Consider the following 18037-nt stretch of genomic DNA (forward strand, 5'->3'; position numbering starts at 1 on the left):
GTTGCAATACTACAATCCCCAGCATGCTGGGACAACCTAGAATGATGAGGATGCAGAATTCACGCAGATATGCGGAATTTCCATCCTGTGAACGGTTCACACGGAGAATTTCTGCATTGAATTATGCATGGAATTCTGCATGAAAATTCTGCATAAATCTATAGCCAATACACTTCAATGCAATTCCACTGTCCCATTCAGGCTAAGTTCCCACTTGTTTTTTTTTTTCTGGCAGTTTTTGAGCCAAAGTCAGAAGTGGATCCATAAGGAAGGAGAAGTTAAGTTCTTCCTTTATATGTCCTGTTCCTTTTGAATACATTTCTGGCTTTGGCTCAAAAACATAACGGAACAGAATTTCTGCTGCAGAATTTCCACTGGAGGAATTCCATTGAAGTGAATTGGCTATAAATCCATGCAGAATTCCATGCAGAAATTCTGGCGTGTGAACCCGGCCTAAGGAGAACTATGTCTGCAGTAAAGGGAGACGATCATTGCTGCAAATTTGTTGTAATCAGTAGAGGTTCATGGTGTGGGACACCTACCCACCAGATTGGCTTATTCCAATGATAGTCCATCATTATAAAATCCCTTGTGTATCATTTTTCATTCAGTAGGCTGATAATGAAGAAAAATGATCATCTCTTTGGCTTTGTTCACACTGCTATTTTAATCCTCCGTCAGGATCCTATCACGTCAAATGTAAAGCTATACCTGCTGTCAATATGACAAAAACCAGAGCCACCCAATGAATTCACTGATGGAACTGAATCTGCGTCATGGCGTCCATTATGAAATGAAGTCATGATGCCAATGAACTACTGCGGCCAGTGATGGGCTGTATGTGGGTACGTGGACATGTCATCGATACAGCACAGCTAGGGCTCGTTCACATTCCCTTTGTGCTTCGGTAAAAGAAACTCCGTCGGTAAAGTCCATGAGAACAACTAGAGTTTAGCGGAGAAAAAACCCCCACTGTAAGGGTAGGTTCACACCAAGTTTTTGCAATACAGTTTTTTATCAGGTTTTTGATTAAAAAAAACGGATTCCTCAAAACCGGACTAAACTGTATCAAAACGTGTGTACAAAGTTTTATCTGTATACGGTTTGAAAAATGATGTCCGGTTGCATCCGTTTTTTAAGAAAAAAAACCTATATGTTTTGAACTTTTCACTCCATTATGAATAAAGTTTTACATGTTTGATTGAAATTCCAAGAAAAAAAACTGTGCAAAGTCAAAAACTGTATGGTAAAAACTGGATGGAACCGTACGCACATACAGGTCTGTACGGTTCCCATTCACTCCCATGTTTAAAAAAAAACGTATATGGGTCAATATGGTTTTTCACCTGGACCAAAAACTGTGGCAGGCCACGGTTTTCTGTCCAGAAAAAAAAAAGTAAAAAAACGTGTGGTGTGAAAAACGGAGACAACCGTATACAATATGGTGCATATGGTTTTGAATGGAAAGTCTATGGCCACGGTTTGCTGTACGGTTGCATACGTTTTTTTTTTATTTTATTTTTTAAACGTATCCAAAAACTGTATAGAAAATTGTGGTGTGAACCCACCCGAAGTCATATTTTTTTCCTCTCAATACCAGTAAAATACCAGATTCCCGGTGGACCCCATTCAAGTCAATGGGATCTGTCAGGACCTGGTTGTGTTAGTTGTGCTCCTTCCCGTTCTGGGTCTGTATGGGTGCAAAAAAATATTTTTAAAAATAGCCAAACAGACCCAGAATGGGACAGAGCCTTACAGCAGTGTGAACTTAGCCTAAACAAAGATTGGTAGGGACCAGCAGAGTAGTAGCCATAAGACACTGAGCTTTATTAGGAAAGTAATAGGTCTCTTACTATTTTATGACAGTCTTATACCTTGGTCATATTTTCAGCTCCATTGTGGTTTCTATTTAAAAAAATAAATAAAATAAAATACAAAAAAGAAAATATTCTGGAGAATTCCTTCTTACTTTTTGCTTTGTTATTTTCAGTGCTACTTTATGTGAGAAAGGAAAGCGATGAAGTTTTTGACGCCTTGATGCTGAAGTATCCTACAGTGAAGGGTTTATTGGAAGCTGTAAGTATATTAGAGATGTACATTATGTTCTGTGTTAGGATCGGCATCTGTTGTGATTTATTTTGTCAAGAGACAAAATGTACTATAAATCGGGCTTCGCTCACACCTTGTATGTTCAGCATATATGTCAGAAAATGAACATATGGCCCCGACATATGGAACGGTACACATCACAGCAGAAAACACCCCCATCAACTCCCACTGCAAAAACTTTATATACCACACAGTATACTGTCTTCCTTTTAGTACGGTTGCGTAGATAATACAGATGAAAAAAACAGAGGTCTGTAAAGTTCAACAAAGAGTAAACACAGGGGAGGGTTATGAGTAATGCAGAGAAAGGAAAGAGACCTAGAACATAAACCAATCTGTCATCAACATTCAAAACAAGAATTTTATACATGTATGTAAGATTTTGTGTTGTTTTGTTTTTAAGAAATTGTGGTGTCCCAGTACGGGAGGATGTGGCCCTGTACTGTCCTCCTGCCCTGTCAGGCAGAGTCCCAGCATGTCCCCAGGGTCCCCCTTATAGTATCACAATAATGTATATATGTTTGTATTACAAAATGTACTGTTTCTTTAATGTTTGTACCACATGGTTGTTACCCAGGAGGCACTATTGACCAGGGGACCCCCCAAGTGACCTATGGGCTCCATACACAGTCCCCCTATATAACCAGGGGAGGAGCTACAATCTCTCTTAGCACATTGCCACTTCTGCTGAGGTCAAGCATTGGAGGCCTCAAGACTAAAGTCCTGCAGCCACAAGTCGGTCATCGATAAGTCAAGTCATCTTATTGTCAGTCACCATCTCTGTCAAGTCCATCTGTAGTCACCGTGGCCTGCACTAAAGTCAGTCTAACTACTGCAAGTCCCAACAAGCCTGCAAGGTCCCCCCCTGTGTCACTGGTCACCTTCCTGGGATATTTGGCTGTACTTTAACCCCTTAACGACGCAGGACGTATATATATGTCCTGCACCGGCTCCCGCGATATGAAGCGGGATCGCGCCGCGATCCCGCATCATATCGCGTCGGTCCCGGCGCTCATCAACGGCCGGGACCCGCGGCTAATACCACACATCGCCGATCGCGGCGATGTGCGGTATTAACCCTTTAGAAGCGGCGGTCAAAGCTGACCGCCGCTTCTAAAGTGAAAGTGACCCGGCTGCTCAGTCGGGCTGTTCGGGACCGCCGCGGTGAAATCGCGGCGTCCCGAACAGCTTGCAGGACACCGGGAGGGCTCTTACCTGCCTAATCGGCGAATGACTGCTCCGTGCCTGAGATCCAGGCAGGAGCAGTCAAGCGCCGATAACACTGATCACACGCCTGTGATCAGGATGAGAGATCAGTGTGTGCAGTGTTATAGGTCCCTATGGGACCTATAACACTGCAAAAAAAAAGTGTTAATAAAGGTCATTTAACCCCTTCCCTAATAAAAGTTTGAATCACCCCCCTTTTCCCATAAAAAAATAAAACAGTGTTAAAAAAATAAATAAATAAACATATGTGGTATCGCCGCGTGTGTAAATGTCCAAACTATAAAAATATATCATTAATTAAACCGCACGGTCAATGGCGTACGCGCAAAAAAATTCCAAAGTGAAAAAAAGCGCATTTTTGGTCACTTTTTATACCATTAAAAAATGAATAAAAAGTGATCAAAAAGTCAGATCAAAACAAAAATCATACCAATAAAAACTTCAGATCACGGCGCAAAAAATGAGTCCTCATACCGCCCTGTACGGGGAAAAATAAAAAAGTTATAGGGGTCAGAAGATGACATTTTTAAACGTATACATTTTCCTGCATGTAGTTATGATTTTTTCCAGAAGTCCGACAAAATCAAACCTATATAAGTAGGGTATCATTTTAACCGTATGGACCTACAGAATAATGATAAGGTGTAATTTTTACTGAAATATGCACTGCGTAGAAACGGAAGCCCCCAAAAGTTACAAAATGGCGTTTTTTCTTTGATTTTGTCGCACAATGATCTTTTTTTTCCGTTTCGCCGTGCATTTTTGGGTAAAATGACTAATGTCACTGCAAAGCAGAATTGGCGACGCAAAAAATAAGCCATAATATGGATTTTTAGGTGGAAAATTGAAAGGGTTATGATTTTTAAAAGGTAAGGAAGAAAAAACGAAAGTGCAAAAACTGTCCTTAAGGGGTACTCCCATGGAAAACTTTTTTTTTTTTTTTTTTTAAATCAACTGGTGCCAGAAAGTTAATCAGATTTGTAAATTACTTCTATTAAAAAATCTTGTTCCTTCAAATACATTTTATGGGCTGTATACTACAGAGGAAATGCTTTTCTTTTTGGATTTATCTGATGTCATGACCACAGTGCCCTCTGCTGACCTCTGCTGTCCATTTTTGGAACTGTCCAGAGAGCACTGTGGTCATGACATCAGAGAAATCCAAAAAGAAAAGCATTTCTTCTCTAGTATATAGCCCATAAAAAGTACTGGAAGGATTAAGATTTTTTAATAGAAGTAATTTACAAATCTGTTTAACTTTCTGGCACCAGTTGATTTAAAAAAAAAAAAAAAAGTTTTCCACGGGAGTACCCCTTTAAAGACTATATCACCCGTCTCTCCTCAGTAAAGCTGCCGTTATCCTTACTCTGGCGTTGGTGTCTTCATTGCCCCTGCCTAACCCAGGATCAGCGGTATTACCTTCGGGTGGTTAAGGCTAAACCACGCCCTGGCGTCACGACAAGAAGGGGTTAAAACCATCTGCCCCTTGGGCCATAACATCTGCCCTGCATCTACCATATTAGGAAAAACACTTAGGCCATAAAAGTAATTCTTCATTGGTATACATTAAAATAGAAACACATGCATAAATAAATGCAAGGATATATGGATAACACAAATATGTAGCAAACACAGCTGATCCAGTAACCAACGGCCCCTATACACTGGCCCTGCTAGTCCGTATGGACCCCCTACCCGTTAATGCAGGGAGGCCTTCCTAGAGAGTGTCAACCTGCATCCGGAACCTCTTATCTCTCCCTAGTAGCGGAGGGAATGGGAAGGTGCCAGGTGCAGTAAAAATGTAAGAGACCGTTAATGGTCTGGTAGCCGGTTGGCATAGACCTCCACAAAATACATTCGGTGAGTATAGAAATAGTAAAAACTTATATACACTCTGTACGGTGATTACATACAATGCTAGTCACAATCAAGCAACATGACCTAAGTGTTTTTCCTATTATGCTCTTCGCCTACACACAGGTCCATACGCATCAAACCCTCTCCCCTATAGTTCCTGCGTCTACCCTACACCTCACACCCCAACACCTTAAGACTTTATTTTAGCAATGTACTGGGAATCTGTGGCATGTTATTCATGTTATATTATTCATCGGCGCTCACCTCACAATCCCCAAGTCAGGTGCTAGAGCACTTCTAAGGCCCCTTTTCACACTGCCGTTGTGCCCCTTCGGAAAAGGTCCGATTGGCCTTTAACGTCTGCTATCCGGATGGGGCACAACAGGCAGCAACGGGTCCCGACAGATCCCATTCACTATTAGGGGGTCCGTCAGGCGCTGTTGTTTTTTTGACGGGTTTGGCGGGAGAAAAAGACATTGCATGAGGTATTTTTTCTCCCGCTATTCTCCCCGTCTTCCCTGAAGTTCGTCGCACTGCCGTGTCACAACTGCAATGTGAAACAAGCCGAAAATGTGCTGCAAGATGGCGGCATCCAAACTAGTGAATGATCATTGTTCCTCACCTCCCATGCTCTTTGTGTCTAAGCGTACGCATCCCCACTCAGTATTGTGTGGTAGCCATGGGGAAAATACTTTATCACTTTGTGATGCCAGGGCACCGTTACACGGCCCGAATTTGGAGACAGCTTCTTCTGGGCCAGGCGCAGGGAGTAAATGAACACACCGACGTCAGGTTATGGATGACTGTCTTTACTGAGCTGGGTGCAGATGGTAATACACAGACAGTATGATGCAGAGTGAGAGGATGCTGCATAACCCCTTAGGAGCCCTGTTGCCTTGCTGGGACTTGTGGTGCTTTCACCCAATAAATGAATACTGACTTGAGAGACTTACAGATTGATCCTGGTAGCTAGGGTTCTGTCAAGGTCTTGTAGCTTTCTCCGCCAGGGCATGAACTTCCACAGTGCGGGGGATCCTTGCAGAATGACCAGATAAAGTACAGTATTTTTCGCCCTATAGGACGCACCGGCGTATAAGACGCACCCAATTTATAGGTGCAAAATCTAAAAAAATAAAGATTCTGAACCCAATAGTGGTCTTCAATCTGCGGACCTCCAGATGTTGCAAAACTACAACTCCCAGCATGCCCGGACAGCCGTTGGCTGTCCGGGCATGCTGGGAGTTGTAGTTTTGCAACATCTGGAGGTCCGCAGATTGAAGACCACTGCATAGGAGGTAATACTCACGTGTCCCCGCCGCTCCGGACCCGTCACCGCTGCCCTGGATGTCGCTCCATCGCTGTCGCCGTGTCCCCGTTGCTCCGGAACGTCTCTGCTGCCGGCCGGGTATCCTCGCTCTCCGTCGCCGCCATCACGTTGTTACGCACGCCGACGCACGTACGCGACGACGTGATGACGAGGAAGGAGAGCGCCGGCCATACAGGGGATCCCTGAACGGAGAAGACACCGAGGAGGCAGGTAAGGTCCCCCCCGGTGTCCTGTAAGCACTAACCCGGCTATTCAGTCGGGCTGTTCGGGACCGCCGCTGTCAAATCGCTGCGGTCCCGAACAGCCCGACTGAACAGCCGGGTTAGTGTAACTTTCCCTTCAGACGCGGCGGTCAGCTTTGATCGCCACGTCTGAAGGGTTAATACAGGGCATCATCGCGATCGGGTCGTTGATGGCCGCAGGGACCGCCGCGATAGGGGTGTATTCGCCGTATAAGACGCACCGACTTTTTCCCCCCAGTTTTGGGGAAGAAAAAGTGCGTCTTATACGGCGAAAAATACGGTAGATTTGACCTGGGCCTTCCCTTAGAGCAGACAACACAATACACACCTTACACCTTTACCACACTTGCTCAGGAACAACTGAACTTAGACTCAACTGTGAACTAGGGCAACTCCTCCCTCCACTACACTATATGGGGAAGAATTTAGGGGTTCCCATTGTCAGGCAGGGTCACATGGGGTACACTGCTCCTCTGCTTAAAGGCACAGTAACACATAAATAACATACATAAGAATAACAAGATAATTACAAAAATATATGAATGCTTAGTAAAGTGCGAAACATAATTAATATAAGAAGTCTTTCAGTGGGACTGGTGCTGCAGGTCTGCCCGATGTAGTCCGAAGCCACAGGACAGCTTCTGGTGCTGGGACACCACAATTGTACAGGAGCAGGGAGCCGTGCAGTAAACAGGAGTCCCTGCTCCTGTATGTACATTTCGTGGCATGCTATGCTAATACTTGTTACAGACTGTCCATACAGGAAAAAAAAATATGCCAACACATATCGTCCAGATGTATGATAAAAAAAAAAATGCGATTTTGGGTGACATCAGGCCCATTATTCCCTATAGACCAGGAGTCTCAAACTCCCGGCCCGCTTCTTCAGGCATTTAGCCCTGCTTCGGGCAAGCAGCACTAAATGCGAGAAGGCTTCACTTACCCCGCCCTCCTCCGCGTCTCCGGTTGGCCGGCCGGCCCGAGTCTGATGAGGGACGTCGCGCATGTGACGTCCCTCCGCAGATCCACACAGGAGGACGTCAGTGAGGTCACTCGTCAGCCCGCTGCCGGAGAGGAGAAGCGCAGCGCAGGACAGGTAAGTGTGTCTATGTGTGTGTGTCTGTGTGTGTGCGTAAGTCGGGGGAGGGGGGGGAACGACAATGCTACCTAATGTGGGGAACCTGCTTCCACCTAATGTGGGGAACCTGCTTCTACCTAATGTGGGTAACCTGCTTCTACCTAATGTGGGGGACCTGCTTCTACCTAATGTGGGGAGCCTGCTTCTACCTAATGTGGGGAACCTGCTACTACCTAATGTGGGGAGCCTGCTACTACCTAATGTGGGGAACCTGCTTCTACCTAATGTGGGGAACCTGCTTCTACCTAATGTGGGGAACCTGCTACTACCTAATGTGGGGAACCTGCTACTACCTAATGTGGGGAACCTACTACTACCTAATGTGGGGAACCTGCTTCTACCTAATGTGGGGAACCTGCCACTACCTAATGTGGGGAACCCGCTTCTACCTAATGTGGGGAACCTGCTACTACCTAATGTGGGGAACCTACTACTACCTAATGTGGGGAACCTGCTACTACCTAATGTTGGGAACCTGCTACTACCTAATGTGGTGAACCTGCTACTACCTAATGTGGGGAACCTGCTACTACCTAATGTGGGGAACCTGCTACTACCTAATGTGGGGAACCTGCTTCTACCTAATGTGGGGAACCTGCTTCTACCTAATGTGGAGAACCTGCTTCTACCTAATGTGGGGAACCTGCTTCTACCTAATGTGGGGAACCTGCTACTACCTAATTTGGGGAACCTGCTACTACCTAATGTGGGGAACCTGCTTCTACCTAATGTGGGGAACCTGCTGCCTACCTAATGTCGGGAACCTGCTGCCTACCTAATGTGGGGAACCCCCAGAAGTAGCACCCCCATCATCCGTCAGCTCATGCTATTACCACACGGGGTAGAGGGAATGGGGGGGGGGGGTTTGCTGGTGGATGATGGGGGTGCTACTGCTGGTGAATGATAAGGGGCGCATGATGGGGGCATTATATGTAAGGTGCGCATGTGGCCCAGCCTCACCCAGCTGCTACCTTCAGTGGCCCCAGGAGAACCCTGCTATAGACACATCTAGGAGCTTGGTGTAAGGAGATGGGAAATGTTCTATAATTTTTGCTCAGCGCTATTTTCCGGCTCGGGTTTGTTCACATCTACAGTAGTTCAGTGTTTCCCAACCAGGAATCCTCCAGCTGTTGCAAAACTACAGCTCCCAGCATGCCCGGACAGCCAAAGGCTGTCCGGGCATGCTGGGAGTTGTAGTTTTGCAACAGCTGGAGGCACCCTGGTTGGGAAACACCCATGTAATTAATATTTTTTATATTTACTAGTGTCAGTCAATGAGCTCTCCCCAATACTCAAAAGTATGCATGCATTGTATTATTCCCGCATAAGCCAAATACATATAGGAAAATAATGCACGCTGCAGTTCACATTATAAATTACAGCTTCTATTCCTATTAAAAAAAAGATATGACACATATTCCCATTGGTTATACATGTTGAATAAATTTGCCATATAACGTACCCTCTAATTCCTTTAGTGTGTGATGCAGCAGCACCTGTTGTGTTATGTTCTACAGGTAGAGGGCAGTATAGTGCAACAAATAAACACTCCAATGGGGAGTGCACTTGGCTGTGCACCAGCCGTTTACTCAAGATTTATCTGTTTTCATTCTTTTATTTATTTATTTATTTGTATTTATTTATTTTCATTTTTTTTGTAGATATCTGAAAAATATGATATTCCTGCTGAAAAAATAGCAAAAATCTATAAGAAAAGTAAAAAAGGGTAAGAAAATTGTTTATAAATATCGATTTTAAAAATTGCAATTTATTAATAATATACAATTTACATTCAAAGGATGTGTGTACATTTGTGGAATGGCCGTCCAGGATATTTCCGACTCATCAGCCGCTGCTAGGACCACTCGGAAATGCCATGTCTCCATAGACGGCAATGCATTTCCGAGCGTATTCTGCAGAAATAATTCTCTCTGTGGAGAGAAAAATTATTAAAGGAGTTCTCCGGGGGAAAACTTTTTGTTTTTTAAATCATCTCGTGCCAGAAAGTTAAACAGATTTGTAAATTATGAGGTCGGGATATGAGGTCGGATATGGGGACGGGATATGAGGTCTGGATATGAAGCAGGATATGGGGACGGGATATAGGAATGGGATATGGGGATGGGATATGAGGATGTGATATGAGGTCGAGATATAGAGCCAGGATATGGGGACGGGATATGGGAATGGGATATGGGGACGGGATATGGGAATGGGATATGGGGACGGGATATGAGGTCGGGATATGAAGCAGGATATGGGGACGGGATATGGGAATGGGATATGGGGACGGGATATGAGGATGTGATATGAGGTCGAGATATAGAACCAGGATATGAGGGCGGGATATAGGGTCAGGATTTGAGAATGGGATATGAGGACAAAAATTACTTTTCCTCCCCCACAAGGATTAGGTAGGAAAAACCATGTAGCGCCGGGTACTCAGCTAGTTAGGAGTAAAAGTCAGAGACACTTGTGAATACAGTCACGCATTTCAGGTGTTGCCAGTATGATTTTAGAGTGGCAATACCTGAAATGCGTGACTGTGCTCACATGAAGTGTCTCTGACTATTATTCCTAATAAATGGGATTTCTGCATCGTCCACGCTGGCTTCTTCTCAATGTCAGGGCCAAGACTTTTTTTGGGTGAGCTGAGTTCTGCTGGTCACGATGTATTAGTCTAGTCCAATGCTTTCCCTACCTGGAGTTCTCCAAAAGTCAAAGACAAGTAATATCTTACAGCAGAATTGGGGGGAAAATTCTTCCCTTGGCTATCTTTTCCAACTATCCCAATTTTGGGAATAAAATAAAAAAAATGCTGAAGGGAACCTGCCATTACTTTTATGCTTACTGAAGCACAATTGATCAGGACAGTCCCTGGTGGCTTCTTCCTGCTCCACCAGTCTTGATTGTTAGAACTCTTTATTTAGGTATAGAAAAAGATCAATCAAGGCTGGTGGGGCAAGGAAAAGCCAATGGGGACCGCACCAATGACTTGTGGGTCCAGCAGCATGAAAGTGAGGGCAGGTTCCCTTTAAAAAAATTACTAGAGCATTAAAGGGGTACTCCGGCGCTTAGACATCTTATCCAAAGGATAGGGGATAAGATGCCTGATCGTGGGGGTCCCGACGCTGGGGACCCCCCGTGATCAACAGTAATCAGACCTGGAGCGAACACGCTTCGGGGACTGATTTTAACGGGGTGTGGCATGCAAGATCACGGGGGTCCCCAGCGGCGGGACCCCCGCGTTCAGGCATCTTATCCCCTATCCTTTGGATAGGGGATAAGATGTCTAAGTGTCGGAGTACCCCTTTAAAGGAGTTCTGTAGTGAAAAATAACTTAAAGATCTTGAAGGGGTACAAGCGCTAGGAACCCTCGCGATCTCTTGAACGGGGCCCCGGCAGTCTGCTGGAAGGGGCACGACGACCCCCGCACGGAGTGCCAGCCGACACGCCCCCTCCATGTATCCTATAGAGATACATGGAGGGAGTGTGTTGGCCGCGGCTTCCTGTGGGGGTCGGAGCGGCCGCTTCCGGCAGACTGCCGGGCCCCTGTTCAGGAGATCGCGGGGGTGGATGTGCAGGCCTATTAGTCTCCATGATAACAGACTACAAATTCTTTGTAGTCTCAACCCATAGTCAAACTTCTTTCTTCTGCCGCCTACTCTACATACATTCTGTAGGTTAGCAAAAAGTAGGGCATGGAGGAAAGAGAATAGAAGAGCAGCGTCAGCCATATAGGATTGCTTTAAAGTCTGTAACCATGAAAAAACATAGCTTTGCATAGGAGCTGTGGACACAAAATATTATGTTTTTTTTTTTTTTTTTTTTATTAGGAATTTTGGTAAATTTTCAGTTTCTTTTAAAGGGGTACTCCATTGCTAGACATCTTCTCTTCTATCCAATGGCGGGTCCCGCTGCTGGGCCCCCCGCAATCTCTGCAGTTTTAAACAAACGCGGGGTTCCTGGGGAAGTGGTCGTGACGTCACTGCCACTCCCCCTAGTGCCGTCACACCACGCCCCCTCCAATCATGTCTATGGGAGGGGGCGTGTCTGCCGACACGCCCCCTCCCATAGACATGAATGGAGGGGGCGTGGTGTGACGGCACAAAGGGACGTGGCTGTGACGGCACGATCATGGCCTCTGGCACTGGATTACCCCATTGGATTGATAGGATGGTTGATCGCCATTGCGTGGTCTCCGGTGGTGGCACTATCGCTACAACTGAAAGCTACGCGAGATTTTTACTGAGCTGAAACTATTCGGTACTCGGTGTACTACTGTGACTCCTACATGGAGGGGAAGTGGCGCACAGCAGTTTGTCAAACAACGGCTGTATATTTACACAGGAATACAATGTTATGGTCGTATCATTGCTCCGAGTATAAATAATGAGTCACTCCGAGCTGAAATATCTACTTCACAATGCCGCTGCCTTTCCTGTGAGGCTTAAGAGTCTCGTGCTCATGACATTAGGCCATGTGTGTCGGCGTCATCACCACAGAGGGAGGGCTAGCTGCTATCTGCGACCCCGGGAGGCGTGCTGCGTGAATTAATGGGCGCACAGCTGCAGACAAATTTATTAGACAGAATAGCGTTTATTGTCTTTATTTATTTACTGCATATACTGGACTGAATCTACAGTCCTGCTTTTTTACTGATGGGGTTCAGAATGAGGCACAAACATTTTACATTTCGCAAACCATACCATTTTTTTCTTAACTATTTAAAGACCACAAAGCTTTGTTGCAAGGCTCACATTCTTATCTTTCGTATTGTGGTAGGTCTCCTGGCAAGGATAGGAGAGCCAGTGGTCTACCTACAGATTTATATACAGTGGTCCCTCAACTTACAATATTAATTGGTTCCAGGACGACCATTGTATGTTGAAACCATTGTATGTTGAGAACGTAACTTTGTGGAAACCTGGTAATTGGTTCTGAAGCCACCAAAATTTCATCCAAAAATAGGAAAAAGTGAGGATTAAAGAAAACTAAGTAGATAACTAATACAGATAAAGCAAATTACATATAAAAGTAATAAAGATCTGCTGGGAGCTGTTATCACTGTCTATGTAGAGGACAGGAGCTTCTTCTGGGTCCTGTACAGTACACAGTGTCCTAAAAAAGTAACATGGAGTCACCCTCACCTGGTGTCTAAAGGAGCTGCTAACCCTGGTACAGGTAAAGAGTAGTACAGAACATGTAATACCTCCCTGTACTGTAGGGGGCGCTACCAGACACCAGTCAGTGCATACACTTCAGTAATACAGGGGTGTTATCAGTGAATGCCCATTCTGATTGGTCGGTTCTTCCGGCCATTGACATGTTTCACAGATCTGGACTGTCCTTAGCATTGTATGTTGAGTCTGGTTTCAAGTTACAATGGTCCAGAAAAGACCATTGTATGTTGAAACTATTGTATGTTGAGGCCATTGTAAGTTGAGGGATCACTTTAGTAGGACAGTGTTTTCCAACCTCTTTCAGCTTGGGTAATAAATTGCTGTACAAGTTTAACGGTGAGACACAAACCCCCCCTAACTCCCGCCGCCCAAGAGGTTGTACCCCCGTGTAGATAGTTTGCCCCCTGTATGTAGGTAGTTTGCTCCCTGTTGGTAGACCTCCACTTTAGTTAGCGTTTCCCTTATATATAGCTTCCCCCCCCCCCCCCCTGTGTATAGGGCTCCCTGTAAATAGATTGCCCCTTAGATGTAAAAACAAGACCACCCTGTAGGTAGCTTTTCCCCTGTTTAAAAATAAAACAAAAAACGAATTTACTCACCTCAGTTCCCCTGCAATCATTAGTGTCTTTTTCAGCTTCTTTTTGCAGCCACTATAGGCTGCAGGACAGACTGTTGAGACCCAATTAGCTCCTAGCAGGCTATAACTACCCCTCCCCCTTATTACAATAATTAATTAAATAATAACTGACACAACAACAATTCAACTTTTTTATGGGTGGGGATCGGCCACAGCTTTATTTATAAAATTACTTATATAAATAACAATTTAACTGTAACAAAGACACCGATTGGCTTCTTACCAACCCGAGAGGTGCTGCCACACCGTCCTGTGTGGAGGTCTACCCCGGGTTGACCCCGCTTTCACCGTCTTCTTACCGTCAAGCTGTGACTTACAAGAAACAGAGATACAAAAAAGGGAGGGAGGGCAAAACTCCGGGTCCTGGGCAGATTGAGGGGGGGAAGGGAGGCACCACAGCTATAAATACCCAGGGGAGGGCCCCTGAAAGCCCGGGAAACTATTAAACCCCTGATTGGTGCACTCCTTCCCACCCATGGGACATACCACTATAGTTACCAACAAGTTTTTACAGGCGGGGGAGGGGGCTAAAAACCTTGCCTGTATATTTCTTAACCCCTTAACTGCTCACCAGTCAGGGGGCAAGCTAGTTATGCACAGCTTGCCCCTCCATTTTTCCACCTCCACGTCCCAGAAGAAGTGATGTTTTTTGGCCTCTAGTGTCCACAGGCAGCGTCACCAAACACTGTAAGCCCCTGAACACCATAGGATCCTGTCCTTCTGATACACCACAGGGGTCCTAGCACATCTTGACCCCTTCCTCCCCAGTGAACTGCCACAGACATAACATAGGAAGCACATAAATGCATAACAATTTCTGTATTATCATTTATTTGAATTTTTTTTAAACATTCCTTACAATTATTCACCATTTCCATGATCTGTTTTCTTTCAAGAGACAATTTATGGGAAATCCCTTCAATGAGTTACACAGATGTCCAGACAGGTTTTGAGCCTCTGGATATGAACACAAATGTTCTCATTCACTCATATGAATAAAAACTTTTTCAACCTAAAGTAATATTTCTCACTAAGTATAACACATATATGTACCGTATTTTTCGTCCTATAGGACGCACCGGCGTATAAGACGCACCCAACTTATAGGGGCAAAATCTAAAAAAATAAAGATTTTGAACCCAATATTGGTCTTCAACCTGCGGACCTCCAGATGTTGTAAAACTACAACTCCCAGCATGCCCGGACAGCCGTTGGCTGTCCGGGCATGCTGGGAGTTGTAGTTTTGCAACATCTGGAGGTCCGCAGATTGAAGACCACTGCATAGGAGGTAATACTCACGTGTCCCCGCCGCTCCGGACCCGTCACCGCTGCCCTGGATGTCTCTCCATCGCTGTCGCGGTGTCCCCGTCGCTCCGGAACGTCTCTGCTGCCGGCCGGGTATCCTCGCTCTCCGTCGCCGCCATCACGTCGTTACGCACGCCGACGCACGTACGCGACGACGTGATGACGAGGAAGGAGAGCGCCGGCCATACAGGGGATCCCTGAACGGAGAAGACACCGAGGAGGCAGGTAAGGTCCCTCCCGGTGTCCTGTAAGCACTAACCCGGCTATTCAGTCGGGCTGTTCGGGACCGCCGCGGTGAAATCGCGGCGGTCCCGAACAGCCCGACTGAACAGCCGAGTTAGTGTCACTTTCCCTTCAGACGCGGCGGTCAGCTTTGATCGCCGCGTCTGAAGGGTTAATACAGGGCATCACCACGATCGGTGATGTCCTGTATTAGCCGCGGGTCCCGGCCGTTGATGGCCGCAGGGACCGCCACGATAGGGGTGTATTCACCGTATATAAGGAAGACTGTCAATCATTAAGTTCAGTATAGGGATATGTCGGCACTTCAGTGGAATCTGCGGTAAAGCCACCTGTAGAAGAAAGATGATACCCAGCACTTACCAGTGATGCACAGTGAAGATTAATTATACCATAGTGTAGTACAAGGACGCGTTTCGGCGTGGGAGCCTTCCTCAGCTGTCTGCCTAGGCCGTCACGCCCCCCCCATAGAATCAAGGGGGCTTGGCCATTACGACACAAGCCTCTGCCCTGCATCGCCAGTCATCCCGCCATCAGACATCTTATCCTCTATACTTTGGATAGGGGATAAGATGTATTGGGGGGGGGGGGTACCCCTTTAAAAGTCAATCTCTGATTCTGGAACATACATACGTTACACATACGCACTCACGTTGAGTTTTATACATAAAGATATATGTTTGTCCCATCAGTTCAGTAATTTTAATAAATGCTTTTGTCCTTTTTCTGCATTTAGCATTTTGGTGAATATGGATGATAACATTATCGAGCACTACTCCAATGAGGACACCTTCATACTGAACGTGGAAAGCATGGCGGAACAAGGCTTCAAGATCACACTGACGGAAATATAACCCACGGCCAACCTGATGCCTGATGGGAAGGAAGGTCCCTGAACAGAGATGAGATCTGTTCTCCTACAGTCCCTGCCCCATCAGAGACATTGACTAGTTCTATCCAGTGCCTATGACAAGAGTCAACTCATGGCCCATGTAAGATAAAAAGAGGCAAGAACTGTATTTATATTGATATTCTTATACTCTCCAAGATGGATTCTCTTTGGATGAAACCATTTTCTGGATGTACATCACTATCACAAAAGAAGATTTCAATTCCAAATGTTGGAAGCGGATGGGGCTATAGAGGATGTACTTTCCATGACTTCCGAAATCCTTGTTTCTATGTCGTATCTCCATAGTCTACGGCAATGCGGGGACAACCTATGGGCCCAATGACATGGTCTTGTGCATTTTTCTGTTTGGTCCATCGACTGGTTTTTAAATCGAATGTACAAAAAGTATTTGTAAGTAATCTAAAAAGTGATTTTTTTTTTTAAATGTACAAATTATTTTGTAAAGTGCAATATTATATTTTCATTTTTTGTTATTTTTTTTGTTTACTGCCACAATGGCGATTTTCTAAGAATCAAAAATACCAAGGGTATATAAACTTCGCTTCATCTGGTACTTAAAGGGGAAGTGTAAAACTATGTTTGTTTTCCAAAGCTGATGACATTTCTGTGTAAGTTGAGGTAAATGAGGCCTTTTGACTTCTCCACTTTCGTACATGCACTCCAATAGTGGTCAACTGGACAGGAACATAAGTGGTTACTGGGTTAAAAAAAAAAAAAACATTTTCAAATACTATATTAGAAAATTTGGAGTAACAGAAGGGGGTCTTTCCAAATATTCCACTCTGGAGGACCCAACATATTCATGTGTTACAACCTATTGTTTTCAATGTGCACTGTGTAATACTTCATTTACCATGTGGTGGCGCTGCAGGGAATTTGAACACTAGCTACCAATTCCAAAATCATCCCGAATTCTGGCGATCTGTGCAGCAAGAGCAGATGACCCCTTAAAGGGGAACTCCGGTGGGGAAAAAAAATGTTTTCAAATCAAATGGTTAAATGTAAAGTTAAACAGATTTGTAAATTACTTCTATTAAAAAATCTAAACCCTTCCAGTACTTCATGTACTACTTCCTATACTACAGATATACTTCAGAGAAATTTGTGAAGTTCTTTCCAGTCTGACAACAGTGCTCTCTGCTGACCCCTCTGTCCATGTCAGGAACTGTCCAGAGCAGGAAAGGTTTTCTATGGGGCTATGCTTCTAATCTGGACAGTTCCTGACACAGACAGAGGTGTCAGCAGAGAGCACTGTGGTCAGACTGTGAAGTACTTCAGATTTTTTAATAGAAGTAATTTCCAAATCTGTTTAACTTTCTGGCACCAGTTGATTTAAAAACATTTGTTTTCCACTTGTTTCCACTGGAGTTCCCCTTTAAAACTCACAACATTCCATAATATAGGGAAAGGGGGCACATATGGCATTCTAAGTACCGTATTTTTCGCTCTATAGGACGCACCGGCGTATAAGACGCACCCAATTTATAGGTGCAAAATCGAAAAAAATAAAGATTTTGAACCCAATAGTGGTCTTTAACCTGCGGACCTCCAGATGTTGCAAAACTACAACTTCCAGCATGCCCGGACAGCCAACGGCTGTCCGGGCATGCTGGGAGTTGTAGTTTTGCAACATCTGGAGGTCATCAGATTGAAGACCACTGCATAGGATTTAATACTCACGTGTCCCCACCACTCCGGACCCGTCACCGCTGCCCTGGATGTCGCTCCATCGCTGTCGCCGTGTCCCCGTCGCTCCGGAACGTCTCTGCTGCCGGCCGGGTATCCTCGCTCTCCGTCGCCGCCATCACGTCGTTACGCACGCCGACGCACGTACGCGACGACGTGATGACGAGGAAGGA

General features: G+C 45.2%; 1 protein-coding gene across 6 annotated transcripts in view; it reads left to right on the top strand.

Annotated features, from left to right (window-relative positions):
* Window positions 1-17716, top strand: part of GRHL2 (grainyhead like transcription factor 2) — a 169928-nt gene extending 152212 nt beyond the window's left edge. For all 6 annotated transcript variants that reach the window (XM_056522511.1, XM_056522510.1, XM_056522512.1 and 3 more), the window contains 3 exons: window positions 1991-2076; window positions 9562-9626; window positions 16002-17716. In XM_056522511.1, coding sequence (XP_056378486.1) covers window positions 1991-2076; window positions 9562-9626; window positions 16002-16119 — 269 coding nt within the window. In that variant the 3' untranslated portion in view covers window positions 16120-17716. The remainder of the gene's footprint in view (window positions 1-1990; window positions 2077-9561; window positions 9627-16001) is intronic.
* Window positions 17717-18037: the final 321 nt, after the last annotated feature.

The sequence above is a fragment of the Hyla sarda genome, chromosome 5 (genome assembly GCF_029499605.1).
Source record: "Hyla sarda isolate aHylSar1 chromosome 5, aHylSar1.hap1, whole genome shotgun sequence".
In the NCBI taxonomy this organism is placed as follows: domain Eukaryota; kingdom Metazoa; phylum Chordata; class Amphibia; order Anura; family Hylidae; genus Hyla; species Hyla sarda.